At 39.4% G+C, this 27,574-nt stretch overlaps 1 protein-coding gene across 18 annotated transcripts in view; it reads left to right on the top strand.

Annotated features, from left to right (window-relative positions):
* AGAP1 (ArfGAP with GTPase domain, ankyrin repeat and PH domain 1) overlaps positions 1-27,574 on the top strand; it is a 372,200-nt gene that overhangs the window by 183,921 nt on the left and 160,705 nt on the right. For 2 of the 18 annotated variants that reach the window (XM_040560964.1, XM_040560962.1), the window contains one exon: positions 20,737-20,916. The exons of the other annotated variants lie outside the window; for them this stretch is intronic. In XM_040560964.1, coding sequence (XP_040416898.1) covers positions 20,737-20,901 — 165 coding nt within the window. In that variant the 3' untranslated portion in view covers positions 20,902-20,916. Of the gene's footprint in view, positions 1-20,736; positions 20,917-27,574 lie in introns of those variants that run through there. 18 annotated transcript variants of the gene reach the window in all.

Genomic DNA, 27,574 nt, shown 5'->3' with positions numbered 1-27,574 from the left:
GCCTGCATATGGAGCGCGTTTCTAGGCTGAGCTGGCTTCAAAGCCTGCCTTTGTAGAGCGGGCTTTGATTGGGCCGTGTGCTGCCCGTCGACAGGGGTAAATCAGTGCGCTGTACAAGAGCCCCTTGTGATCGCAGAAATAGCCTGATGTGGCCCTAATTTGCTATTGCAGACGGACATCTGAACACAGTTTCAGGCTGGTTTGTAACAACGAGGCAATTAGTTGTGATAATCATAGCCGGTGTGTCAGCTGTGCACTCTTGTTTGTAATTTGCTAATGAAGGAATTGTAACTTTGATTAGGTTCAGTTTCATTTAGACCTTATTATATAAGAGAACATTTACAGCTGTAATGTGTGGCCTTAATTAAACTTCCTCATTACACAACAGGACTTGAATTCAAGGATTTGTTTTGGTCTGTTTTACTAGCCTAGATGCACTTTCATTAGCCCGGAAACTGAATGCTAAATTGTAGCTCTGAACGCTCCTTTGAAAGGCAAAAGCAATACTGGAATCTAATGCAAAGTGTTCGGGTAAATGAGATCATTTACTTTTTCAAATTAAATTACACTGAATTCATGCAGTTAAGAACACCGCACTAAGCATTTGTATGGGATGCTTTACAAATAGTTTCTGCAATAGCGTTCGCAAGTATTTGCTTTCATGCGAGTTACTGTGCTGTAGACAGCAAGAGTGCCAAGTGAAGGGAGCTCATTTTCTTCCTGCAGTTTTTTCCAGTCTCCTTTGGTTGCTTTCCTACCTTCCAGAGGCTCACTTTGCCTCCTCCTGGCATGTTCCCAAGCCTTTCCTCAGTCCGTGCCTCTTCTCATCAAGTGGCCACAGCTCTCCTGTTGGTGTTGCTTTTGTGTGTTTTGGGGGGTTCTTTGCATTTTTTTTTATTGGGAATGAGGGGAAATGGCTTTGTACTCTTAATTATTTGTAGTGATTTTCTTTCTAAAGGCAGTTAAAAAGACCATTTGGGATCATCAGGCAGCAAAAGCGCAGTCATGTCTATGAATCTTTAGCAGACAAATTTTAATCAAATGCTGCAATTCAGAATAGCAGTTTGAAACCAGATAAGCTCAGTATTTGGCTCTGTGTTCAGAGGAGGAGATTGCAGGCATGTAAAACAAGCTACAATTTTTTCTACAGCTTTTGTGTCCTATGAGATGGGTTAGACAGGCTGGAATTCTTTTGGGTAATGCTAATTAAACGAAATGGTCTGTGGATGCATCTGAGGATAAAAAAAAAAACAGCCGGAGGAACTGACTTTTTCCAATATTTATTCAAGATGTACACACTGTTCTTTTCTAAAATGGTGTTGTATGAAATTAATTTGATTAAAAACGCCCTTGTAGGACAGGTAAGATGGGCATTGTGAGTGTGATCACACTATAATGCAATGGAATGAAATATCCTCCACAATCACCTTGAATTTCTACATTGAAAAATTCTCCCTCTCACCCCCACTTTATGTACAGAGTATGATCAGTCTTTTCATAGTGTCTGCTTTTGTTATCGATCCCAGTTGTGGCAATTTCATTTTGTCATGTACAAGCAACTTTAAACAAATAATTGAGCAGGTCTTCAGTCAGTAGATGCATATCCTATTTGTGGAGGTATCAGAAAGGGTGCTGTAAGAAGCAAGGCTGAATGGCACGCAGTGTTGTGGGGGGCTTCTCTCAGTGGTGTTCCACATCATATGCGGTCTGTGTCAGGAGAAAGGATTTCTACATTGTATGCAGTCTTCAGTGAAGGTTAGGAGGCCATCGTCACCCAGCAGCTGAAGTAAAAGAAGATGGAGTAGAAAAGAAAACACCCTTTTTTTTAGCCTGGAAACATTTAAATTGGAGGAAAAGCAATGCGTATTCATGCTGACAATGTTTCATTACAGTTTAAAACTACGTATTAGTTTGAAGTGGTTTTTGATAATAAACTATACAGTTTTGAGCCAGTATATATCTTTCACCATCAGAAAAAGCTCCTGGAATTAAGCACTGGGGTAGCTTTTTGTCTACCCACTATTAAGAGAGCTCTCATCAGTAGAGGTGGTGATGAATTAAATTGCTGATATGACTCTATTACTGGTGGGTCCTACAGGTGCGAGACACTTGGAGATTTCTCTGAGGAAGTAGAAATTCCTGATAGAAAAGATGGTGTCTCTTTCATTTAGTGCATTAACTATGAATGAGACAGAGATGTGAAAAGGAACTTTTGGACCTAAAACTTCAGTAATATGTCATGCTACTGTGCTTCTTTCAGTGAGAAACTCCTTCCATCATGATATGTTTCAGTGACAAATGGTCACTGAATAGAAAGAGAAATCTTCTTTCAAGAAGTTGAATGCAGATTGTAGTATTCACAGTGTTGCTGTGGAAAAGCTATCTTATTATATTCTTAAAAGACTCTTTTTAAGCTCTTTGTCCCCATGTTTTCCAGTGTTTTTCCTCCTATTAGCCCGCGAGTCACATTGCTGCACTACCCATGCTGCAGTCGCGAGTAACCTCCAGTTAGGAAAAATGCCCCGTGACTTCTTGAAGCTGCTGTTGAGCAAGATGCCTTTGCCAGCTTCAGGCACATACTCTCATCTTCAAAAGCATGTAGTGACCAGATCGTTTTAATACCTGTTGTCAGCACTGTTTTTTTTTTTTTCTTTATAGCTACTTACGATATGTGCATGGCAGTAATAGTCCTTAAAGACTTCAGGCAAGACAGGTACTTGCGGATCACTGCTTGTTGTGTTGGTTGAGCTTATTAGCAAATTGAAGAATAAAAAAGCCTTAGGAGACTTCTGGTTAAAATTCAAATACCATGGATTTTGTATGCTCGGTTTAGTGGTACTTGAAAAAAGGATGATTCAAAAACAGCCGATAGAAAAGTTTTACTGACTGTTCAGATGTTGAAGTCAATAGCTTGGTTATCTGATGCATTTCTTGCTGCCTGACTCTAGGTTGTTCTTTTGGTGTCCCAAAAGTCAGAAGCAGTATTTCCCAACTCCAAAAAAAACAGTTACTTGGAGATTGGAAATGTCGAAAACTCTTCCAAGCTAGAGGGGTACACGAAAGTCGAGAGGAAGAACTGTTATTAGGCAGGTACGTTTCTTCTTGTTGGGGAGAGAACACAGAATATGTATTCAAAAAAGCTTACGAGAAGGTGTAGAAAACATGATGAGATGACGCAAAGTCCTCATCAACCACTTTTTTTTTTCCCTCCAGAGATTGTCTCTGTTGCTGCAGTTTAACCAGCGTAGCTATGGTTGATGTATATCAACAGCGATGCTTTTTTGTATTTGGAGACAGTTTAAACTGGTAGAGGAGTGCTTTTTTGGCGGGGGACAATTCATTGCTCTCCTGGTTGCTCTCTAAATGCACATACACATCTTGTTAAGCGAGCTGTGCTGGCATAGCTACAGATTTACTCATAATTCTGTAGTACAGCCTTTCTGTGATACAGATACCAACCTGTACAGCCACTGGAGTCGCATCAGCACAAGGAGAACTTGGTGTGAGCTGGTTTAGTCTGAGAATCACATCACCGCAGCAGAAGGGACTGTAGCATGCCTTGGACTACCCCTTGGCTGGGTAGGTTTCTGTTGCTTTTTTTAGTCCAAAGAAATCAAGAGTTGTACCCTTCTGCTTAATTCCTGTTGTCTGCCCCAGAATCCCTGAGGGCGTGGGGTAAATAGGCAAAATTGTAAATGGAGTCTTGTTTCCCTGCGAGGAAATACCTCAATCCTTCATGGCTTTTTCTTTAACTTGAAGCAATCTGGTTGAAAAGAGTTAATGTTCTTATTCTGTCTGTCCTTTCTAAATGTTAAAAATTACTTCTTGCTACAGTGTTAAACATGGTTTTATTCAGCTAAGTCATTTAAAACTGTTCTGGAGATCCTTCTGGCTTCCAGCAAAAACCCAAAATGTAAGCAATGAAAAGTTTTTAAAATGTGAGTGTTAACTTTTGCCAAAATACTCTAGGGTGAATGAAATTTCAGGAAGGTCAATTTTTGGGGTAACTAAAATAAAAAAAATTGCTGTAAAATGAGAGCCTAACTTTTGCTCATACAGCAGGATCAGCATGCCTTAAATTCTGTGCTCTCAGCTTCCTTTGAGGACTTTGAACGCCTTAACTTTCCAAAAAGAAAAAAAGGAGAAAAAATGAAAGAATGCTAAGATTGTATTTGACACCTTCCACGTTTTGGGGGACATTATAGGAGACTGCAGACTTTCTTCACTTTTGCTTCATTTATTTGTCACAATCTAAAATGATTAGCAACGTAATTGTTTTTTTCTGCAGTCTTACTCATATTCTGTCTGAATACCCTCTGCTAATCAGAGGGAGTCTGAAATTGTCTGGAACAATATTGGCCCAACGTTAAAATCCACAGAAAGTTCTGTACGTCTGAGAAAGAGGAGCTTACACTAAAAATATTCAAGCTGCTTTCTGTAGCATTTCTAATACTACACTTAGAGCAAAATTAGGGTGAATGACTTCCTTGATAAGGAGTATCCTCTGTTCAAAACCCATTTATTCTGAAAATGAAGACTTGTTCCTGGTGGCTTGAGTGAATATTTTGAAGTATGTATTAGGCTATACATTTTAGGGTGGCATACTTTCTAGCATGTTTTTTTTCAGCATTTTGGGAAGATCACTTTGTTTTCTGCAGTCTTGCAGTAGGGCATATTCGAATAATAATAATAAAAAAAAGACAACGAGAAATAAAAGCAAGAAGCTCAGCTCAGCGGTGAGTGGGCTTGTCATGTATTAATTTTTCATTGCTGTGGAGAATTGTACATACATAATCACTTGATTGCAGTGGGAGTTAGCGAGCTCCTATGGTGTCATTTGCATAAATCTTGTTAAGTCAATGGCAGTTAATGAAGTACAAATGAGCCTGGAGAAGGTGACATGCAAATCGTGGGTGGCAGATGGGAGGTCTGTTTTTGGGATGGCAGCTGTGTGCTCTTTTTTTCTCCTCACCCCCTCCCTCCCAGATTAGAGTGTAAATAAATACGTAAGAGCTGGCCTTGACTTTCTGCTTTCAGCAATTCTTGTATTTGGCATTTGCGCTCATCGCAGATGCTCATATTATTATATAGCTGAACTATATAACCTTGACTGCTCTTTTACCAAAAACTGCAACACCGAAGCTTTGGTCAGGGTTTGATTTTGACAGGTTGCTTGAACCCTTGGCTTAAAGAGGGAAGTGCCCCCAAATTCCTGCATAGTTCCCGGGTACGTCATTTAGGAACAGCAAATTTGAAGTCTGGCTTAAAAATAAATGTTCTAACGTTGAATATTACACTGATGACATAATGAAAAATTTGCCATCCATGACTTGCAAAGGTGAACTTCAGAACCCATTCCCTTCTCTGGTTGCAAATGGCTATATTAATGGAGAAAGTTGAATATCTTATCGGGCTTTACTGTTAGGTGATATTTCAAATGACCTTTGCCTACCAGCTTTGTGCATTTAAGTACATTAAAGTAATCTTTGAAATCACATATTTTGTCTTTTTTCCTCTAAACTAAAAATGGGAAATATTTTCAGGGCCGAGATACCGGTGGGGCTTTGTCAGCAGGTTGGATGGCATAACTGTGGCTGAAACGGATTTACTTATGAGAAGGAAGAGTTTGGTTCCTGGCTGCGCAAGTTGCAGTTTTTCCTGTAGATGAGCATAGAGAAAACTGGAATGTCATAATGTACATTTGAATTTTCTAAAAGAGAGCAGTCAACTTGGGAAAAAATATTTTAAAATTCTTTTAACAAATGGGAAGCTTTGTCTCAATGTTACTTTGGTTACAAAACTTCTGAAATAACTGAAGTTGTGTTGTGACTTGCAATCCATTATCAGCAATTCTTCCAAGTAACTTTTAAATCAAGTTGTGTACTCTCAAGAATTTCTTTCATTTTTCTTTTTTTTGCGTTAAGCCCAGCCATTGCATTGTCAATTTTCAAGCCTTTCACAAGTGCCCTGGTCTTAGAGTGTAACTGAAGCAATTTAAACAAAATTCTAATCAGGAAAAAATCTGTGCTAGTTTTAAGATGTACTTAGAAAAGCTAAAACACAGAAGTTGTATTTAATTGTTTTTTGGTAGTGACCTCTCTTAATACATCGTCTGTGTACTGCTCTATGGAGAGAATCTCAGGGAAACTGGGATTTGCTTTAATTCCAGTGATTTTCTTCCAGCCCTGTCCCACCTGGGCACCCTGCTTCAATCGCAGCCACTGGCATGGCAGCCCCTGGCCCCAAGGACCCAAGGAAATGCCTTTCACAGGGAGGCTCCAGTACCAGTGATGAGGCTCTTGATTAGTAAATACCAAAATAAGCTAAAACAGTGTAACAAAAAAAAAAAAAAAAAGGATTTAAATACAGGTAGATTTAAATACTGTAAAGTGTGCCTGATTCTTGTGCAGAATAACACACAGTGCCATGTAATCTTGGTTCTGGATTTCGGCAAGTATGGTGGTGTCTTTGAAATAGGTTTTGAGAAGTGATCGTGTGCCACATCTAGTCAGTCAAACTGATTTGCTCAGTCCTTCTCACTCGCTGAAGAGCGCCGTGGTGCTTCAGGCAAGTGTCAGACCTGAGAGCCACCATCAACGTAAACAACAAATGCTTTTTGCAGCAGGTTTCGTAAATGTAAATGTTTGCTTTGCCTACCAAAAGAGAGAACAAATAAGCAATCATCTTAGCATCTCTTCTTGCTTAATTCATCTGACTTGACAGGGTGGAAGAAGCTGGTGTAGCCAGAGTAGGACTGCTATCCACTGCTACCACCACTGCTGAGCGCTAAGGCTTATCCCATGGCTCGTCCCTTCCATCTGCATACAGCATCAGGTTATATTGTGATGTAAAAATGGCCCATACATGTTATGACCAAACTCATATGGGTCCGGAGGACCCATTCAGCTCCAGGATTTGCTTGCCTTCGTTACACACGTGCCTGGGGTAATCAGGCGTGCTGCAGAGCTCCCGCGATTAAGCTCGTGCTTCACTTGCCCAGAGACCCAAACCACTGGTACGCTGCTGCTGCTGCTCAGTCTTCTACTCCGAAGGGCTTACCGAAAGTGCTGCTGCTTTGGTTTTGTATTGGTGGTGTTTGTGTAGGTTTCGAAATAGCTCTTCGCAATCCAGGCTTGGTGTCTGGAGGGTGGCTTTCCAAAACTCAGAAATGACACAACTAACAAGGAACTGGCAAATGGCATAGTTTTATTTATATCTACTGTGAGGTGTAATTTACTCTGTCACACTTCTGTCTAATCACTGTAATCAGTATCCAGATATGCTTGTACAAACACGAGAATATGGTTTTTAGCCAAATACTCCTAGTGCTGAAATCTTCTGTGTAATTCCTCTGCAATTGTTTATAATCAGAGCATACACATTTTTGCTGTGTTTTTAATTAGTTGATTACTAGTTATAAAATGTTTTGTACTCACTCTGGTTCTGTAAATTGTTAACTGGTAGCTACCAGTATAATTAAATATTTCAGAGCACTTGGCTATGGTTGCATTGAACTGTGAAGAAATAATGTTATATAGCCAATCAAAAAGAGATACTTGTAAACTCATTTAAAGCGTCAGAGTGTGTTAGGACTATCATGGTGATGCTTATTGCAGGAGAAATTAAAGATACAGTTTTGTGCTAAGAGGCAATACAGAAATTAGTTCCTGAATTAGTTGTTAATTGATTTGGTAATTCCCTCGGGTCTGCATGCTCTTTTTTCCTTTTTCGTTGTTGCATTCAGTTAACAGTGACTATTCCCAGTGCACTTGAAATATTTTTTCCAATTAGATCAAATGTGCCCTTACGTCAGAGGAACAGCTACAGCTTTACATTTACCTGCCTCGAATAATGTTTCATTTGGTCAGGAAAGCTATTCTCGTGTGTTGCTACTAATGGTGATTTTCAGACGCTGTCTCAAGAAAAGCAGTAGTCCTAAGTATATTCGAAATGAAATAGCATTAAAAAGTTCCGGGTTTTAATGCACTTTTTTTTTTGTATGTGATTTCAGGAAACTTGCTTTCATTTATGTCTCTCTGTTTTCCAAACAGTGAAACATACAAACTTCACTGTCAAATGAAAATAGCTTAACTGCTAGGAGGCAGAGGGAGGGATGAGATTTCTGCTCAGTCAGGGTGGGCAAAGGCTGGCAAAAGTGAATATTCTTCTTTTAGAACAAAGATTCTGTTATTAATAATTATCATTTTCTATTTTGTTTGTTAAAATGGATGCATGCAAACGTTTGTTTTCAGCTCTGAAATATAAAGACCTGCTATTTTCACATCTTGGTGTTCTCATCCCAGTGATCTATGTGGTTCATCTCAGTGCACTGCTCTGTTGGAAACCTGGCACCCAAGCGTTAAGCCCTCCCCTGCCTGAGGTTAAGGTTTCTACCTGTCAGTCCAGGGAAATCACCTCTTTGGGTCCTTAGCCAAAAAAGGTAAGCTAAGGCAAGAAACAACACCTTTCAGATTGAAACAATTCTATTCTTTTCCCCTGTCTGTCAGTGGGTCAGCCATCACCAAGTCCTACCAAATCATCTGTTTCCTCCTGCTTTCTGGATTCTACTGTTTTCCCTTCCTGAGATGTCTAATTGTTGCAGGAAAAAAAAATGGAATTTTCTTAAAAGGACTAGATTTTTGCCATGTTTCTTTTAATTGATCTCCTCCTAGTATTTGACAGGCCCTAAAACATGAGTTTTCTATCTCCCATCCTATAAATTGCCCCTATTATGTCTCTAAATGCCTGCAAAAATTGTAGTGATAGTCCCGAGCACATGAAGATGAGGTGAGTGGTGTACAGTTGCTCCACAGACATATTTAAAGTCATTTTATCAGTTTCCAATTAATGTTAGGTAGGCTGTTGAGGTGATGCTCAAGAGTTATAGAGGCCTTACAGTAATATTATTTTCCTAAAATTGACATCTATAGTGATGTGCGTATTGCTTTCAAACCTCTAAGGATCTATAAATGAGATTATTAATACATTTTTCAGAGAAATTAACTTTCTATCAATTTTTTACTGCCTATGACCCTAAGAAGCTCCAGCTGTTGCTGAAGTTAATGGGAGCCACGCTCTGATCCTTGTAACAGAAACAAACTGGTGGCTTGTGGTAGAGAGGTGCTGAATTTATAAGTTTCATTTCAGGCTGGCTTGCTCATAACTCTTCCCAGCTTAAAAGCTTGTCTTCATGGTATAACACACATTGAATGTAATATCTTTATTTTTACTGAATTTACTTAAAGAGTACTATTTCAGTGTTTATTACTGTTAGCTATGGCAGAGGACATAATTTCAAAAATAATATTCCACTTGTATGACAAAAGCTCAGAAATGAACAAAAGTAAGGCAATGATGAGAGGAAATAGTATCAAACAACTTTAGGAAAGATGTGAAAACTTTTTGTTTTGGTATTTAAGTTAATGCTGTAAGAACCACAGATTGCTCTTGACTGCTAGCAAGAGGCATTCAACTTCCTCCCTTTCTTCATCTATTCTGTCCAAGTACAATGTTGTTGGTTGTTCGTTTCTTCAGGATAAACCAGTCAAAACCTAGCAGAAAGGACAAGTAGGTGAGGGGCTCAGCAGAAACGATTTGCTTTTTCTGAAGCTCTGAACATCCCCATAATCTTGTGCCCAGTGCTTGATGCTGGCAGAAAATGGCGTCCCCCAGCCTCAGAGCTTCCAGTCACCTCCAGTGGGGCAGCAAGCAGGACTGGAGCCTGCAAAAGGAACACCAAGCAGGCTCTCCAGCAGAGCTTTGGAGAATTTAACCCACTTGGTCTTCTTGTCCTTTTCTGTGTGCTGTTCTTGGGTGTTGCAAAACCTGTGCATGTTGAAAGCGAGGTACAGAGCACGGTAAAGAGGTGTCAGAGTGGTTTGTAGGAGAGGAGGAGGGAATGATCGAAAGCAATGTAGGTATAAAAGAGAACATCAATAAAGAAAGCCATAATATGACTTTAAAAAATTTATTAGAATTTTCCAGTGCTGAAATGGTGTAATATATCAAGGTGGCATCTCAATGTGACATGCAGGGATTGACAGGAACGAGGTCACTAAGGTATCTTCACTATTGCCCTTAGGCTAAGAACTGGCCCCTAGCCAAAAGCCTTTGACCATGGTTGTTAGATATAGCTGCTGCTTTAATAGTTTTCTCCAGACTGCATCTAGAAAATACTTACAAGAGGCATTCTTTTTATTTGAGCCATCTCTACCCAGCTAATTAAACAAACAAACAAACAAAAAACACTACGGAATCATTCGGTGGCCTATTGAGTGCGTCGTTTTATAAATGGTGAGTGGAGATGATTGACCTTTAGGTATTTTTAGTGGATGAGATCTGCAGATGCCTTCATAGTAGTGATCTCTCATTGAGTGATAATGGTTATAAAGAAAATTACAGCAAATTCTTCAGGACTGAGATCTGCTTTCAAAGCTGTGCATGTTGCCTGTTGGTTCTCAGTTCATGGAAGCTTGTTCAAGGTATCAGTGCAAAACAAACAATCTTCTTGCACAAACGTCTTTGTTTCGAGGAGCCGCTCTGTTTTAGAGGTGAGTCTGTGTGTATCTGTGCTAACTTCAGTGGCTAGAGCTCTTCCTCTGAGGGCATGAGTGAGGAATTAGGAAGGAGAAGTGACATAACAAGATTAAGTAGAACGCTTATGACAGTTACCAAGTGAGACTGCCTGACAGACTTTGGTTGACACAGTGATTATTAATATGTTGGAAAGATGTTTTGGGGATTCCACCATATTTGTATGGTTGCCAGCAAAATGTTGACAGTTGCATTGTGGTTAATAAATTCATTTAGATTTATAAGCATTGTTTACAGAACCTGTTCGCCTGCTGAAACTCTAACAGCATCTGTTCCTTCTTACTAATTAACTGCTAATTACGAATGAGCTTTGTGTGTTTGTCAGTATAACTGGCTCATGCATTTTGTAAGGAACATTAACAAATTGATTTACATAGTGGTAAAGCAATCAAAAGAGTAAACTGAACAGCACGCATTTAAAGCCCTTTAGCCTAATTTTTTGAATGAGGCAAACTTTGGGCGTTCAAAGTATTTTCATAATTCTTTTGCTACCTTTACATTTTGTGATGATGCACCCCTGAATCAGGGGTGTTGGTCCAGCATTCCTTCTTTTGTTTTAATTAAAAAATAAAATAAAATAAAAGCATTGGCACTGTTAGTATTTAATACTTCTGAGCCAGTGTTTATCTACAGTATAAGCAGCAGTGGCAAACTCAAAACAGTAAATGGGGTGAAGAAGGAATATTGCTCTTGGAGGGAGGTGGAGGGACAGTAGGGTCTTTGAAATGTAGGTACTCTGAGTATAACTTCTTTGTAATTAATCTTGGAAATATCAACTATGAAAGTCATTGCACTTCTGTTAAAATACAGTTTTCCTCAATCCTCCTCCTATTCTTCAAAAACCTTCTGACTCCAGTGATTAACGATATATCTATGGAGCAATCCCAGCAGATGGGCCAGATGTTGGCACTAAAATATTTTGAATTTAAATGGAATAATTCAGTAGCGCAATTCTTTAAAACAAAACAAAAACACCAGTTTATTTTGTATGAGTTAGAATAAGGAGAACAATCAGATAACAGAATGATCTATTTATTATACAGGATCCTTTAATGTATGATAAATTTGAGGTGAATGAGATCATTGTACGACAAGGATAAATTTCACTTACAGTTGTCCCAGAGTTGTAAAGCTTGAAATGAGCTAGCACTCGGGAGAAAACTGAAGTAACGCAAACACTCGGCTGCAGGATTTAGTTTCCCAGAGCAGCTTAATTTAAGTGTGAGAAATAGTGGTTTATATAGAATAAAACTTGCCAGAAAAAAAATGATTGCTCTTTTGATAGAATTTCAAAATAAGTGCATAAAGTAAATGTAACAGATGTAAAATATTTGGGTTTTAGTAAAAACATTTTGATAATACCTTGTTAAATCTTAATTGAAAAATTATTCAAATTCATTTGGCTAAGAACTGTGGTGTGGATTGAAAACAGTACGATCATAAACCAAAGATGAGGCTAGACCACAGTTGAGCTGGCTGGAAGCAGGACAGCGCTTTGTTCAGCATTAGGTCTGTTTCCATTCAGCAATACCATCAACAACAGGGTTGTAAGTGGAAGCAAACAAATAGCAATCAAATTTGTAATCTGCATTATAAGGAGTAGAGAGAGGCATATCATGAAGGGGATGTGGAGTAGATCTGGTGACAAAATAAAATGAGATTTTACTTGGAAAGATGCAGTCTCTTGTTAGCAGAAGCCAAACAATCCTATTGTGTCAAGACTGGTTGCCTGTCAGGCTTTTCTTCTTGTTTCACATTTGCCATTGCTAGCAAATTCTTGGCAACGCGCTGGGTTTTCTCTCATATTGCTGCTGTGTGCCTGCTTAACAAAGTGTATTTCCATCCTCTTTTAACGGTGAAATCAAGGGCAATGTGGTAGAATTGTCTTGGCAGGAAGATGGGAGATGAACTCAAGATGCTAACCTGAACTGAAATCCAGCTGCCCTCATTTATACTCTTTTAACCTGAGTTTGGGATGTACACTTGTGATGTGTGCCTATGATATTCCAGCAAGACACTTCTGTGACAACCCTCAGTGGCATCAAGCTGTTGATGTGCTTGGAGTGGGCGTTCACCTTCACAGCCACATCTTCGGTAGGCTGCATGGGGCAGTTGGGTGGCTTTCCTTCCAAAATGACCACGTGGTTTCTTTCTCTCCTACTCTAAAATAGACCCACAGGTGACAAGTGCTTGCAAGTTTGGCTTGGTTTTATATCTGAGAAGTGAGTGCAAGAAATGGTGGCTATGCTCTGAGGGTAAAAAGCCAGTGCCTTGCAATATAAAGGAGATCTGACTCGAGCATTAGAAATGACACGTGGGCCATGTGAGAGTCATGTGCTGCAAGATGCATGCAGCTTTGAAAGAAACACACTGATGAGGCAAAGTATTGGAGGCAGTGCTGGAGAGAGAATCCCGACTGTGCCGCTGCATCCGAATTGGTCTTGGCTACAGGTCTTTCACACTGGCCATCGCACTCATCGGTGTACGCTGGCCCCAGTGATGCAGGTTCTCGTGTTAGATCACTGCTTACAAGATTACAGGAAATTATTGCAATTTGAGCTAAGCTATGACAGAGCAGTTATAATTGTTTGCAGGAGTTCAGAGCATTTGCCACAGTTGCTGAGACACATGCACACGTATGGGGTGATTAGAAGGAGATTATTTCAGGCTTAATACTAAGAGAAAGCTACTGGACTTAGGGGGTTGTCAGATTGTAAATTTTTTGTTATAAAGAAATAATAAAAAATTTAGTGACTTAGTGGACTCCCTCCCTCCTTTTTTTCTAAGAAGGTGTTGAGACACACAAACAGTTTCTGTAGGTAAGCGTGAGCACTGAGTCATTTCTTTCCCCTTTATAACGAATATGATTCTTTGTCACAAAAGAAAAATACCAAGAAGTACCATTTGCAAAATGGTTTATAGTACAGTATATCACCCTATTATGAATGACAGTATTTAAATGGTTGGGTAGAGAACTGGAGAACTGCAAATCAAGTAGCTAGGCTAACGTCTCATGTTCTCTTCTCCTGTGTGAATATTTCAGGGGGGAAAAATGAAGAAATCTTTGAGCACAGGAGGTACTGGAAAGAAAAATCAATTAAAATAGCAGTGTAAGTAGTTGAATTGTTTAGAAATTCTACTGTTTGAAAGTGAGCAACAGAACAGAAGAGAACAGGGAATGTTTAAGAAGGCAGGTGTAGCACCACTTATGGAATCAGTTTTAAAAGCTGCTTCATGACCAAATTAAATACAAAATCAAAAACTTTGTGGGGAGAGTGATGCTTTATAAGCTATAGACTAAAAGCATAATAGTGAGCTCTGAGCAAACTGAGTGGGGAGGAAAAAAGGTCTTGGGATACAAATTGAATAAGTATAGAAATACATGGTTGGTGTGCTTCACATGAAAAAATACTCAGGTCTGGTTGCTAAAAATAAAAAAGTACCTCTTGTGCATTATGTCTCCTGAAATACGTAGTTTTTCAGGTTTCCAGCACTGTGTCTGGCAGATGAGCTGTGCAAAACCCTTTCTGATGCTGTAAGAGGGCATGTGCATCCAACCATTGCTGACGTGTACTCAACATTTTGAAGATTGACATGTCAGTTTTGTTTAAGTTAATGGCATGGCAAAGAACTTCGTCAGAATACTTTCTGAATTGGATCTTTGTATGGTAAATGTTGCTGTCAGTTTGCAATTCATGGCAGTGTTACATTTGTAGATGAGAAATAATACATGCATGATCACTGTTAGTGCTTTAATCTTGCAGCCTCGTGATTTCTGTAAGTCATTCCTGATACAGATTAAGTCACACTTAATTCAAATTAAGTGACACTTCTTATTGTCAATGTGATGTAGTGAAGAGAGAGGTTTCTTGCACGTTTATTGAGTACAAAGATGGCAAACTCCCTGCTTCCTTAGAAGCGAGGGGCTTTAAGGGTAAGAGAAGATGGGAAAGATTGCCAATATGATGGATAACAGAAGGAGAGGGAGCAGAACTCATGGAAAATTGTGCTGCTGTGAGAAGCCGGGTGAAAATGAAAGGGAAACAAAATCCATACTGAATTAGAAGGAGGACAAACAGTGAACAAAGACTATGGCAAAGATAGGAAGCAAAACCAAAAAACAGGTGACACTTTCAATAACATTTAAGAACCTTAAGTGTCTTTCAGAAAGTAGCACACCAGTCCCTGGAGGTGCTTGGTTCATAAGGTGCCGATGCCTTTAGCCATGAAGCATGGTGATCGATTCCCATGTTGAAGCAATGCATCGGTGCTTCTGGTGCTCTGCTATTTCGGCACATAGTCAATGCCTCTGAGCTGTTTCCAGTTGAATAGTCTTAGGAGATTTCAGTCTATAGATTTCAGTAACAAATGCATTGAAGTTGATGCATGCAAACCTGTCAGAGGATGGGTTTTCCCACTGTTGAAATCTGAAGGCAAAAAATCAGCATCAGTTCAGAATAGTTCTGATGTTGTTAAAATAATTGCCTGAATTATCTAAGATGGGGGTTTCCTTTGCTGGAGGAGGAACAAAGTGTCTGAAAAGAGTCAGCATCTCTTGGTCTAGGGTGCAGAACACCTCCCTGGGCCTGGGCAACCTTCCAGAGCAAGGTTTTGTGCTCCATGAACCTTCCAGCACACAGCAATACTGACCTATGGGTCAAGGGAAGAGGCTCGGTGAGATTGGTTGTACCGGGCACAGGCTTCAGAGAACAGCAGGTCTTCCCTGGGTAATGCACCAGTCTGGTCAGAGAATGGCTGCAGGAGGGGACTTGTGTCTGGGTCACAGCGGATACAGGCTGACCTTAATTCAGGGACTGCAACTTGGAAGCTAATAGGAAATTCACACTGCCAGATAACTTGTATTTATTCACAGATATTAAAAAAAAAAATAAAAATTTGGTAGGTGCTATACAAAGAAAAGTGCACTGTCCTTAGCAAAGCTGGGTTTTAAGAGTCCACAATTACTTCCATGATTTTAAATAATTTGGTGCCTCAGATACATTTGTATGCTTTGTATTATTATTAGCAGTGACTGTGTAATTTTATTTGAAATAGGAACTATATGATGTAGAAAATCTTGTTGTTTTTTCTTGCCAATAGGGCATTGATCAATAGGTAAGTGTGTTAGCCAAAGAATTCTACTGTGCAATTTTTGTTTACTTGTAATTGTTTCAAGTTTTATAGACAAGCTTTGAGATTTGAAATTTAAAATTTAATCTTTTTGGAAGATGAACCAGTGTTTCTTGCGTTGTTTTTATTACAAATAGAATTTGAAGAAGTTGAGATCCTCTAACCCTCGAATTAGAAAATAACCAAGATGCTCCATGAACAGTGGAGCCATGGAAGGCAAGCTTTTCTTGTGCGACGTTCCTCTGTTTCAAACATGCTACTATGAGCTCCCATGAGCTGTACACACCATCTCCAGTCTTCCCACCAACCACGTTGCCTAAGCCCACCTTGGTCTTAAATTTCCGTAAACAACAAAGGCAGAAATTACATTTTTTTCACCTTGCCTGTTTGGAGGTAGGAAGCAACCATGTGCCATGGCTGGTACCAGCTATGTGTAGGCAGGCTCATTGGTTAGCACCCTTGCAGAGCAAACTGAGCTCAAACTGTGGTCTTTTTTTTTTTTTTTTTTTTTAAGTCAGGGACTCTTTCAGTCTTAGAGACAAATACTGAATTTCACAAAATTTGTCAGAGCATCCCTTTTGTATTCCTGCGCCCCCATCAAACTTGGCTGAAATTGAGCTTAAAGTCAGGACCGGGAAGGAGGCCTAAGCATTTATACCTTGGAAACCTGCTGAAAATTGAACTTGAAACACCCCATAAAAAAGCTTTTAGTTTGTGTATGACAGAAACAATTACGGCATGCTTGCCAAAATGAGGAAATAAAAAGCCCTTTTAATAATATGGGATTTCTCTCTCCCTGGACCCCTTTCTTGCAAATGCCACAGGTATTATTGCAACCCTAAGTTGGCCCCCAGGAGATGCAGACAGCAGTGCTGCCGTGCGCTGTTCCAAACTCGAGCCAGGCAGCATCCAGCTAACACAGCCGTCACTTCTGTCAGCAGGAAGAAGAATGCTGGGGTTACAAAGCATTCGGTTGGAAAGAAGTGTGTATTTACATGTCTGTTTGGACCAGCCACTCAGTCCACCTCGTTTTAATCGTTTACTTTCAGCAGCATGGTCAGGATTTTGTAAGAGTAGGTCTTTATGGCATCCAGGTCCGAGGTAACTGCCCTTTGTATGAGCGATGACAAATACTTTGCTGTTCTTTCCCTGTGCAGACATGTGGGCCCTTCAGCAGTTACCCGATAACAAGATTTCGGTACGAGTGCATGGCAAGGGAGTTTGTGCCCTCTGTGGGCATCTTTTTTGGAGGTTGGGAGGGTGGTGTAGGAAACAGAGCTGGGTAGCTGCGCTTGGGTTTAGTTTCCTTTAATTATCTGTCCGTAGCGTACAAGTGCTTCCCAACACCTCATTAATAGGGATTTCGTCTGGTACTGTCTGTGAAGAGTTGTCACCTTTAAACTATGTTATAATAGTGACGAATTAGTGCACATCTGTGTTTTTCCCTATGGTATGTAAAGAATAATATGTTAATACAAGCTGCTTGGAGAGAACATGGTTTAAATATTTCAGTGATGTGATATCTACTACTTACCTGACACATTTCTAATAACTTACGGGCAGTGTTTGCTTTGTAACATTGCTGCACAATAAACGTAGCTTTTTCCTAGTTGTGTAGTTGTGAGGATCCTTGAATTGGTTCCCTTTCATCTGAAAGGTATCCTGCAGAATGGTGTTTGCCAGAGCTCTAAGTAAAAATGACTTTGTTCTCTGCTATGTTAAATTGGCTGGTTAATTCTGGTGTTATTTACCCTGTAATTCATTAGTTTTACTCTACCATTGGCAGCTGACAGGCTGTAATTTCATGCCTTGCAATAAAAGATGTCTCATAATCTGCTTCATTTAGCAGCAAGAGAATTTAATGAAATTAACTGCAGTCCTAATTATGCCAGTGAATACTAAAGACTGCTATCAAGTTTCCTCAGAAAAGGACAAGGTCCACCTCGTGAAGGATTTAGAATATAATTTCCTGGGAAAAGTTGCAAATGTCTCCTTCTATTGGCCAACAAGGGCCAATTACAAGTGCTGATATGACTTTAATGAACTAGTTTGTTCTGAGTATATCAAAAGGAATAATTTTATTTTTTTATTTTTTAAATTTCTGAGCAAATTTTTAGAGGGCTCTCTCCTTAGCAATAACTGATCTTTGAATGTGTGTTTTACTTGCATTTCAAGAAATTTGTCCACCTTTTTGTGGTGCCTTATTGCTGAATGCTAGCTTTTCACGACCGAGGAGGTAGCTCAAATAATACGTACTTAGATGGAGTGAGGATGGTGGTCTTTGGAGATCTACATCCCAGACAGCATTAGGCAATTTGTTCTGATACGCCATGATTCATTGGAAGTTCATACCTCAATTACACAAAAACAAGGTATGGAAAAAAAAGAAAAAAAGAAAATTCTCAAAGAAACATGACAGAAGAGCACTGAAGTTGCATTAATGGAAAAGAAATACTGATACTGAGGAACATTCCTAGGGTGGTGGAGACAATGAGGCCATTCTTCACCATTTTGTTAAGTGTTTCTTCTAACTTGTGCTTTTTTGTGCATATTTGTAATTTCATATTGAAAAGACCTTACTCTGTTTGTGGCAGGGTTTTCTTGATTTTCATTTCAAAGTATTGGTTGATGTATTTGCCAAATGTGTGCTAACTGCTTTCTAAGCACTGCCACACTTAAACAACATGATGTGAAATGTAACCACCATTTTATGGCTTAAATGATGTTAAATGTAGTTAATTGGAAAAACTTTTAACTGCAGAGAATTTCCCTATGAATAGCCTTCATAATAACCATCTCACTATAAAACGCAAAATGCTTTGCTCACAAGGACAACTGTACTATAAAGGTGAAGTGTATTGATCAAATTACCTGAGATAATAAACTTCGGATGAATAACTTCTATATTGATGAATGGGAGAAGTCTTCCTTTTTACCTAATATTGCTAGTGTGATGGGAAGGCAATTGAGAGAACAGTATTATAGTGTCTGTGTGTGCTTGTTTCAATCATTGTTTATATTTTTAAGTTAAATAGCTGTGTGAAATTGTTGATGGGAAATTGCATTGGAGTTTTTAGTGTTCCTGTTTCTTTTTTTTTGTTAAGCTTTAATTTGTTCTAAGTACAATTGTCTTCCTTCAGATAAAAAGTGACAGGTCTATATAAAAGTGAGTATGTTTGGGCGAAAGACTTAAATTGGTCTATATTTGCAGCAACTTGTAAAATTGAATAAAGAAACAACAATGAACTTCATCTCCATACGTATTAGTGAAAAGTGAGGTCAGGACACAACTGGACTCAAGTACTGGAGGTGTGCCTGCCAAAACATGGAAGAGTTTAGGACCGCAGAAAAGAGGAAGAAATGTGCCAGAATGTGTTGAACTCAGAAGCAAATAAGGCGTTCTGGATTTTGTAAACTGTTGCTCAGTGTGTGATGTTCCCCTGCTTTCTGCTAAGTAGGGATTTCATGAATTTTGTTAGAATTCTGAGAAAGAAAAGTAAGATGGGTGGATCTGCCCCTCTGATTTGACCACAGACATCAGCTACCCACACAACTTCAGATATGTAATTTACAAAAAAGGTCTGCATTAGGTTTATTGCATTTCAGAATACAAACAGAAAAACATATTTTAATTCAAGGTGTAGTAATCACTTGTTGTGTTTGAGTGAAAAAGTTAAGTGACTGCTGCAGAGATGGAGAGACTTAAAAAAAAAAAAAAAAACAAACCTCTTCAGTAGAACATCTTTGAATATCCTCAGAATCCTTGACTAGAATGGAGACAATACAAAGTATTTAATATTTCATTTGATGTATGCAAAATATGAAAAAAGTGACCTAAGAAAGAGGCTGTACATCTTGAATGAACTGAAATGTAATGTCATAAATACACTTTGCAGTAGTTTGAAGTAGTGCTTTGTGTTAGAAACAGACGAAGCAGATTCCTTTGTTCTACATATGGGAAGAAATTATTCTTAGAAAAAGTTCTGAGATGATGTGAGATAAAGTGGGTGTGATCACCTTGTCGTTTCATATATGCATATATAAAATCTGTGCCTGTTTAATGATTGTGTGTGTGTGTATGAAAACCCCATATAATATCTGTCGAAATGGAAAAGCTAGAGCAGAGGGCAGCCAGAGCGAAGCAGGGATTTGAGAATCTCAGTTTATTCAAAAAGGTGAGAGAGACAGGTCTGCAGTCTTTGGAAAGAGATTAAGAGGAGCTTTCTTTTAATGGCAAGGATGGATTCTGCAGGGCTGTTTGAGTTTGTGTCAAGAGCAGCACAAGGGGGCAAGAACTTGAGCAAGAGGAAAGGCCAAGCACCACGGGAATGGAGATGGAATCTGAATAGCGATCAAACGGGAATTTTTAACGCGTTACATGCAAAATTCAGTTTGGGTTATTAGCAGCCATTAGCTTGGTTAAGGGTTTTTAGAGTTCACTCCTTAAATACAATTCATTTTTGCGGGCTACCTTCAGACTTTGGGAGAATAATGTTTAGTTGATACCTGTGAGCTACACTGCCAAACTTCTAGCACCCAAAATTAAAAGCTCAATTTAAAATGTGGAATAGATCAGAAGCCCATGGAGGCAGAAACTTGGCTGTGAAAAGGGGCTTTGATGTCCATTATGTCTATTGTTTAATGTCTGGTTTTTGCTTTTAAATGCCAATGCACAGCATGGAGGCCAGGCCCTCCCATTGTGCAACAGAGGGTGCTTTGGGTGGTAGGGGGAAAAAAAAAAGAGAAATGTTCCATCCTGTGAGCACAAAGTTGACAGGTATGAATGCTTTTGGAGATCTTTTTAAAGAAATTGTGTGTTAAAGTGTGCAAATTTGAAGTAAGCACGCTGTGTATGTGTGCAAGAGAAAGTTAGCAGTCAGTCAGGTTTTATCTCTTAATGAATAGAGACTGCTGAAGTAAGGGTTAGGTAATTGAGTTTATAATTAATTAGCCATAACCCTCATCAGATAAAGCAGTTGTCGAGATTTTTTTTTATCTCCTTTCTCTCCCCAGGGCCTGCCCTTCTTTGTCCTTGCACTGACAGCCAGCACTTATCTCAGGCCTTCTCCAGGCCCGTGCCTATCAACCCCTCCCCCTGCTGCTGATTTTGGTGGTCAGCCGAGACCCGCATTGTACTACAAGGCTCACAATCAGCCTAGCTGTCGGGTGCTGGGATGATGAATTAGCGGTAGGAGTTAACATGGAGGTGAACTCCAGATTGGACTCCTGATAGCTCGCAGAGCGGCCTCTGTTTGTTAGTCACTCTCGGCGGCGCTGAGGCACTGCTGACACTTTGCAACAAAGAGGTTAAGAAGGTGGATTTAGTAAAAAACGGCGCACCTCTCCAGAAAGTTAGGATGCTTACAAAGAACCCTTAATTTCTTCTGCTGTGCAATTCATTATAACAATACAGAGGAAATAAATTAGATTCTACGCTGGTTCTTTTGGTGGCCTTATCTCCCTTATGCTGTGGGTTGAGCTGGTTCGCCTGCAGTAGGGGCACAAACCTTAGATACGTATCTGAAGAGCATCAAGATTGTGAGAGGTGTCTAGCCTCTCTGCCTGTTGAGCTAGATTAAGGGGATTCGGACGTTGAATTTATCCTCAAAGCGCTGTACTTTTACGGATGTATTGGAGAAAAGAAGCTTTCTTGCTGTGTTTACAGTAGGTTGTGGCATTGAGCTGTTTTTTTGAGACGGGTTTACCTGCTGGAGAAGAAATTTCAGAAACAAGTCTGTGGGTTTTCTCTTCATCTGGAGTTTTTGAATTAGAGATGAAGACTCCTCTGTCTTATAATATTGATTTCAGGCTTCGAATGAGCACGATTTCTTCTTAATCTGAGTGGGAGCACTAGAAAATGTAGCTAAGTCTCTTGATGTAAGATAAGGTTGGATCTTTTTTGAAACTGTATAAAGCATTCTTCACCTGTGGTCACCTTAATTTTCAAGTAGACTGGCAAAGCTTCCCTTTATCCTTCTCATTTCAGTGGCAATGTGTGTTTTTAGTTTGACTTCAATTCTTTGTGGACTTGAGCACCACAAGTTTCCCTGGGCATATGTATACCCCTCTAGGATCTTTCTGAAAGTTAAATCAGTAATATATTAGTTAACCTACATTGAAGATGACAGTGTAAGTACATAAAAGATATTACTGATGTCAGAACAAACCTGTTCCGTTGTAGAATAATAGCTTAGCAGTTGCCATAGCGAGTCTTACGGCACTGCAGCTGCTGTACTGTAATCCTTGTGGTTTGTTAGGCTCTTCGCTTATGCAAAACGTGTACTTAATCCAAATAAAGGAAAGCAAAATTTCACATACCTCACTGCTGCTAACTGACTGAATGGAAAGGAAACAATTCTGTGAATGATGTTTTGGCATGGGTTGTGGCAGGGGAAATTCCAACTCGATTCACAGAAATGTTACTTTCCACCATGATGTTGTTCAACTATCCCATCCTTGGAGATGCTTGGGACTCAGCTGGACAAGGTGCTGAGCAGAGGTCTGGACTGGATGACCTGCAGAGGTCTTTCCAACACGCATGGTTCTGATTGTGTAAATCTAGGTGGTACTCGGATAATCTAATGTGCAAAGTCACGTTTTAAACATTGCTGACGTTGGCAGTTCTGGAATGGTAGTGACATATGTTTGTATTCCAGTGAATAGAGCTGCAGTCAGGTCAGTTAAAATAGGAAGAAAAGATTACTGGAAGATCACTTCAAAGAAGAATGCAAATTAGTGATCCAGTATGTAGAGTCCCGCTGCATGAGAGGTTCTGCTCGTCTCTGGTGGAATACTGCTGCCATTCGGATGGGCTGCGTGGAGACAGTTTGCTGTTGCTCTCCAGTAATGCAGAGGTGCAAGGAAAATGTAGATGCCCAAATAAGCCTGAACAGAAGTCTTCATACATGAGTCCAAAAAACTGACATCCACTAATCTTTCTGTTGGTGATGAACGATCTTTCTGCCTTCTTTTAATATGGCCAGGGGAACTTTTTACAGCATGCATGGATTTTCCTCCATGCAGCTCCTAGTGATGGGCCAGAACGGGTGGGTTTGGATCTAGCAGTTGGAAGTGAACTGAAGGCTGCAAAGAGCCTTCCCATCCTCAGAAGAGGCAGTTAGTTGTTTTATATTTGAGAAAGGCCAAGTGTGAATACAGTAGAAGAAAATAACATAATGATCATTTGTATAATATAAGACCTGTATCGAATTTTTTTTCCAGGTTGAGAATCTGTACTTCAAATGAATATCAGCTTTGTATTATGTTGTCTCATGCAAAAGGATAACTGTGTTTTAATTTTTTTTAACACTTAATTCTAGGAAGCAGAATGAGGATGGGCAGGGGGACACCTTTTGCTTTAAATTTGAGTCTGAAATGTAAGATGTTTGAAAATATTATCCCTGAACAATATTTTTAAAGCAAAGCTGACAGGCAGTGTCTTCTGGAGAACAGGTGTGGATTAACAGCAGTGATTTGGTGTGGGTTGAGCTAGTGCTTACGTGGTTGCTTTTTTTTTGAAAGAATATTCTTAATTGTTTCTTTCACTCGACTTTTTTGTTATCAAAAGTGTATAAATACGTATAACAAACTAAAAATTATATATAACTAATAATACTACATTAATATGCCATTTATTGTTGGAAGTTTTGTTTTGAATAGGACACAAGTGTAGGATAGTTTGGGGTCGGGTGGGACATTTAAAGGTCATCCAGTCCAAACCCCCAGCCTTGGGCAGGGATATCAGTCACTAGATCAGGTTGCTCAAAGGTCCATCCAATGTTTTCTTTTCTAATATCCCTTTTGCTATGCTATCAGAGAAAACTATGTATAGTAGAGCAACTCAATTTGAGGCTTCTCAGCTGCTGGCAAAGGAAAATGACGTGCTTTTGTTCCGCAAGAAATGTTTGAGGTTCTAGCTCTCATCTTCAAACATTGTTCAAAACTTCACAAACAAGTGGAGTGTGTTACAGGATGTGTTAAAGAAGGTCTGTGCTTTAAATCAATACTGAGATTCTCTCATTTATGCTAGAGAACTATGGAGAAAGACATAATAAAAACTGTGCATGTAGCCTTTTAAACTTCAGAAAATTGTCTACAGGAAGATCCCATGGATGATGTATTTAAAGCAGAGAACTGCAACGGAGAAGTAGCTTAATCCTGTTGACTCGGCCATAAACCGTGGACAGCCTTTGGCCAAATGAATAAAATTCTTGGTTCTAGTGTCAAGGCAATGGTAACTTCATTATTTTGCAGGAGCAGTGAGAAGTACCAGTTGAAACTTTTCATGCTACCCTTACCTTAAGTCATCTCGTCCTGGTGATGTGGCACCTAGCGAATACCCTCACTGCAAAATTGAAACTGCACTTAGACATGGTTTGGTCCCATGTGCATCTAGAATCCTTACATCTGCCGTGCATCCGTGTGTCATTTGTTGTTACTGCACAGGACTATTGTGATACACTTCAATGAAGCTTCAAAAGACAGTGGGAATTTGAAAGAAAAACTGCATTGAAAGCAGAGAAAATAAGGCCTCAGGATGGATGGTGCAACTGTTTTTGGCTTTGCTGTTTTCAAAGCTAGTATTTTCCTGTTTTGTTTTTTCGCTAATTGTTGATAAGTCTATCGTTGTTTTAAGTTTTCTGTGCTACATCCAGGTACAGTGTTTGGAGGGCAGGACAATGTTTCTGCAAGACTGGGCAAAACGGTCATGAAAGCAAGCAAACACCTCTCTGAAATTGAGCCAGTACCGATACTGCTAACGGCTAATACGACAGTAACAGTTCCACAGTGTGAGCAATCCTGTTGTACTGAAGGATATATACTGTGTCACATGTAGCACTCAGGTTTCTGCTCATCTGGAGTACAATTGTTATCTAAATCTCTAGAACACACCGCAAAATCCTTACTGTATATTTTTGTTTTCCTTTTTAAACACTCAAATTATAGTACTGTTTCAATAGGTGTCCTCCTGGAGGATGCTAGAGACGATGATGGAAGTTTTCAAACATTGAAAGTTTTCTTTAATTTTTTTTTTGTTTGTTTAATAGCAAACGTGAGGTAGTAAGGCAGAAGTTGGAATGCCTGGATCTAAGGTTTGCCACTTTGCAGTTAAGAATTTTTCTGAGTGCCTTTGAGGCATTCAGACTTTGAAAGAAGCAGTTTATGAAAACTTTCTGCTCTTGCATCAGGCAGGCCAGATAAAGTTGCAAGGGTAATTTAAATTATGCCATATTTGCAAAAACATTCTGTTCGTAGGAGACAAAGGGACTATTTTTTCCTGGCAGGTATCTTTGAGAGAAAGCCGTGGTTTCCTGGGTGACACTGGTGCTTTCTACCCCACTGGTGGCTTCAGAGCATGCATTGAGGGGATTGATAGATCCCTCTTCCTTAACGAGTTTTCTAAATCGATTTGATCACTCCTTTTTGTCACTTTTGTAGGACTAACATCGAAGCTAGGGGGACAAAGTCCAACTGACACACCCAAGCATGGGATACTAAAGTTGGTAGCACCAAGTATCAGCAGCAGCCATAATTGACAAATAATACCCCTCATAAATACTGCCAGTCTTTTCAATTAGTTTTCATCTAAAATTCGGGATGCAAAATGATGGCCTGTCAACTGACAATGGATGACAAAAATTAATAAATTGTCTTCTAAATAGTATGGACACTTAAGAAAAATTGGGCAGCCAATTTAGCACAGCATGAACCGGGGGGAACCTTTTGTACTGTTGCCTTGCCACTAATGTTGTCTGGGTCTTTATTAATGGTGCTTGGCTGCTGCTGACAGTTTTGTTGCTACTGGCAACTTTCTTCATTAAAATTAAAGCCAGCGTCAAATCCCATTAGCCGCACTCTGGATACCTCACATTTTTATTTATACTTTTTTTTTTCTTTACAAACACATTCTTTATGGGAAGTTGGAAAAGGTGGTTAAAAATTAGTACTTCATCTTGTCTGTGGCCGATTACTTAACTAAATAATACATTACATTTTTTTGAGGGATATCATCTCCAACATGTTATAACATACCTAGTCTACAGTCCAGTAACTGCACACAGAAATCCATAAGCGATCTTTATAAATTACCTTTTGTGAACATAGTGTTCTTCTCTATCACCTGCAAGCTAGCTGGTTTTTAGAAACTCTTTCATAAAACAGTAATAACCTATGAAGGAGAGCAATTCAGTTGTTCGGAGTTCTTCAATTTCTCAGTTGCCTGTTAAACTAAAATATTAATGATGATGCATACATGCTTAAAATAGAGTGATCAACATGTGTTTGAAGACTGGTCTTACAGGAAAACGATGCTGTGTGCATCCTCACTTTTTTTTTCTGAGTGAATATTGTTTCTGGAAATATCTTTTGGTTTTCTACTTCAGAAAATCCAGGACTGAGTCCTTCAGACATAAATCCTCATTCTTAGCAGTGTATAGCACATGCTAATAGCCTTGTACCTCCTGCTACTGCTGAGTATTGTAGAGTATTGAAGTGCTGAGTGACCATTGTATTAAATACCTGAGGTATGACAAAGCAGTTCTTTATATGCAAGCTGTAACACAGAATAAGAGTTCTCGTCAACTTTAAGGCTTCATATGAAAAGCCTGAGGGTACCAGAAATGTCTCCAGCAGACCTTGTGCTTTTACTAACAGGATGCTCTTTATGGAGTATCACACATTGCCTCCTGTGTGATTCAGCCTTCTTGCATGCCAACTCACTCAAGGGCATAGAAATTTCCAAGATAATTTAGTCACTGCCACCTTTGTTACAACAGCAATCAAGAATATCTTCTGCTAATTGTACTCCTTTGTACAGTGAGCGCATGCACAAGGATGCTCTAGCTAGTTTCACACAACGTGCCTTTTCTGACATCCTTTGGGTATGAGTCAGTGGAACAAAATTGTATCATTTGCTTCCTGATTCTTGAGGCTTCTCCTACATGGAAACACCTCGTGAAACACAAGATAAGAGCTGGGTTTACAGGCAGGCAATATCCGTGTGATGGAAGCCTGAAGTGTGCTGAAACATCCTTCTGTGTGTGCAGAGAGGAAGGATGGAGGTCTTCTGTTGTCACCTGTTTTCCCTTGCTGCCAGTAAGAATGTCCTGCATTCAATGCAGGAAGAGAGGTGTTGCCTCCTGTGCTCAGGGTGGAAGCAGTAGCCCCAAAACACTGCAGGTAACCCAGGCAAAGAGCTGATGGGCTCATTTAGAAACCTGGCAAGTGGCTTCAGATACATCTGTCTTCTGGTGCACTGTTTTCTCACCAGTATAAATAGAGCAGGTACTATATGCAAAAGACCATTTAAATATTCACTTAAATGGTTATTTTTGGGAATGGTTTTATATGATAAATTAAAAATGATTAATGGCTTAAATGGTGTTTTAAACATGTACTTACAGCATTTTTTTGACTAAAATATGTGCTATGTGGCTCAAATCTGAATTTCAGTTCAGCTGAAATTAAGTGACCTTATCATTCTGAAGAGTGGATACTTCCCATAGAGAAACAAACTGGTACCATTGAATTAGCATCAATATAATAAATCTAAGTCACACTTTAGCTTATCAGCTGAATCTTTTTGGCTTAAAAAACAGTGTCAGGAGATAATTGTTGACTGAAGTTTAGTATCTGTTAAAGCAAATAAGGCATGACATACAGTACATAGGAAATATTGTATCTGGAGTGGTTTTAACATTAAAACAATATTTATTTATTTTTTAACTTTCTGACGCAATAAACTTGGTAGATGGGGGAAAGGAGGAGTGTATGTTGTATATAAGGCAAATCAGGCCCAGGTGAAATAACTTTTTTTTTCTCAGTTACCAGTTTGAGGCATACTAAATACACT

This window comes from Cygnus olor, chromosome 6 (genome assembly GCF_009769625.2).
Source record: "Cygnus olor isolate bCygOlo1 chromosome 6, bCygOlo1.pri.v2, whole genome shotgun sequence".
NCBI classification, from domain to species: Eukaryota; Metazoa; Chordata; class Aves; order Anseriformes; family Anatidae; genus Cygnus; species Cygnus olor.
Note: the sequence above shows the minus strand (reverse complement) of the source record. Positions and strands in the feature narration are given on the sequence as shown.